The sequence below is a fragment of the Orycteropus afer genome, unplaced genomic scaffold (genome assembly GCF_000298275.1).
Source record: "Orycteropus afer afer isolate SDZICR_OR568_19922 unplaced genomic scaffold, OryAfe1.0 scaffold00106, whole genome shotgun sequence".
Classification (NCBI taxonomy): Eukaryota; Metazoa; Chordata; class Mammalia; order Tubulidentata; family Orycteropodidae; genus Orycteropus; species Orycteropus afer.
Genome location: NW_006921693.1, coordinates 25,108 through 26,653, shown reverse-complemented (window position 1 = coordinate 26,653; position 1,546 = coordinate 25,108). Strand labels below are relative to the sequence as shown.

Genomic DNA, 1,546 nt, shown 5'->3' with positions numbered 1-1,546 from the left:
ACAACAGGGTCTCCCAAGGTCAACCGTCTGAATTGATCTACTTGTGGTCTTTTCAAGTGAGAGGTCCTCATAGGGTAAATCTATAAACTACCCTATAACATGACCTACACCTTGAAAGACGTAGATACCCTTAAAGATATGGTACACATACCCTTCCACCTTATCCAATGGAGAAGATGTTCTGTTGCCATAGGTAACTTAACCTCCTAAGTCACTGTCTTCCTACGCTTTGGGGATTTATCCATCAAAGTCTAAATGCACTACACCCCTTTCTAGGTCCTAAGCAGAAGTGTAACCCAGAGCAAGGCAAGGAAGTGTTCCTTTCCCAGCTCTGCCCCTTCTCTTCCCTCCTTGCACCCCCAGGGGACTGGAGAAAGAGCCAGGGTTTCTAAAGGAGTGCCGCAACAGAAAGGAGAACCTGTATGTGGTGACAGAGATCATGAAACTGACCAAGAGCACGATGCTGCATGAAATGGGCCGTGTGGACAGTGGGGGAAAGTGCTCCTTCAGCTGGAATCCATATGTCAAGGTAAGACTGTCCTGCAGGGGAATGAAGAGCACAGCCCACCCGACGGTCTGGCGTCACTTCCCAGGAGGACCTCTGTCCTGGGCTGGGGTAGAGTCATTAGTTCCCATTTCTCAGTTGCCAAGGAAATGTCACAATACCAAAGAAGCCTGACTTCTGACCTGAGAGTAGACTCTACTACTTAACTCAATCTAACATCTAATCCAGATAGCTAACAGCATTTTAGCATTGTAATGTATGGAATAAAATAGAAACTACATTTAATGATGTGGTATTATATTTTGCTTTCAGTAAAGGGTGGGTTCCTGAGATCTAAAGGTGCAGGCTGCTGTACTATATGCACGTCCAGGGTTGGAGCTGGAACAAAAGGAGAGACCTCTAACACCAAACTTAGGGCACCTGATGTACCCTAACTCTGTAACGCTGAGAAGAAGAGCATAAGGAGATGTAAATCCTTTTCAGTGCATGTGCTTCGTGTAAGCCATTCACAGGAACTAGCTATAATATTTTTTAACTAATTTAAACAAATTTACTTCTCAAATATATATTCAGCATTACTAATGTGCCAGAGATATATAAAGATTTTTTCAGCTAAAATATGCTTTTACAGACAAGGTATTTCAGATGCAACTTATCCTCACTTTAGGGTTTGTTGTTGTTGTTATGTGCCGTTGAGTCGGACCCAACATATAGCGACCCCTCCTCAGGTTTCCGAGGCAATATCACTATGGAAGTAGATTGCCCAACCTTCCTTCTGAGGAGTGGCTGGTGGGTTTGAACCGCCAGCCTTAGGCACTATGCTACCAGGCTTTCACTGCAGAAAGACCAGAAAAGCAAAACTCTACACTACCAGAGCTCCTCACTTTAGGGTTACAGAAACTAAAAAACAAAACAAAGCAAACTGAGATGTCAGGTGACTTTCTCAAGGCTGGTGAATTAGTGCTAGAGGTGGCCTGGCTCCGACCTAGGCCATTTATTCCAAGTCCAGTGGACAAAGAAGCTTGAAGCAAATAAATCATT

The 1,546-nt window shown here is 44.1% G+C and overlaps 1 protein-coding gene across 1 annotated transcript in view; it reads left to right on the top strand.

Moving 5' to 3' along the window:
- The window catches only part of GSDMC (gasdermin C), a 22,108-nt gene that overhangs the window by 3,962 nt on the left and 16,600 nt on the right, over nucleotides 1–1,546 (top strand). The window contains exon 3 of the mRNA XM_007943423.1: nucleotides 364–529. Within this exon, the coding sequence (XP_007941614.1) occupies nucleotides 364–529 (166 nt within the window). The remainder of the gene's footprint in view (nucleotides 1–363; nucleotides 530–1,546) is intronic.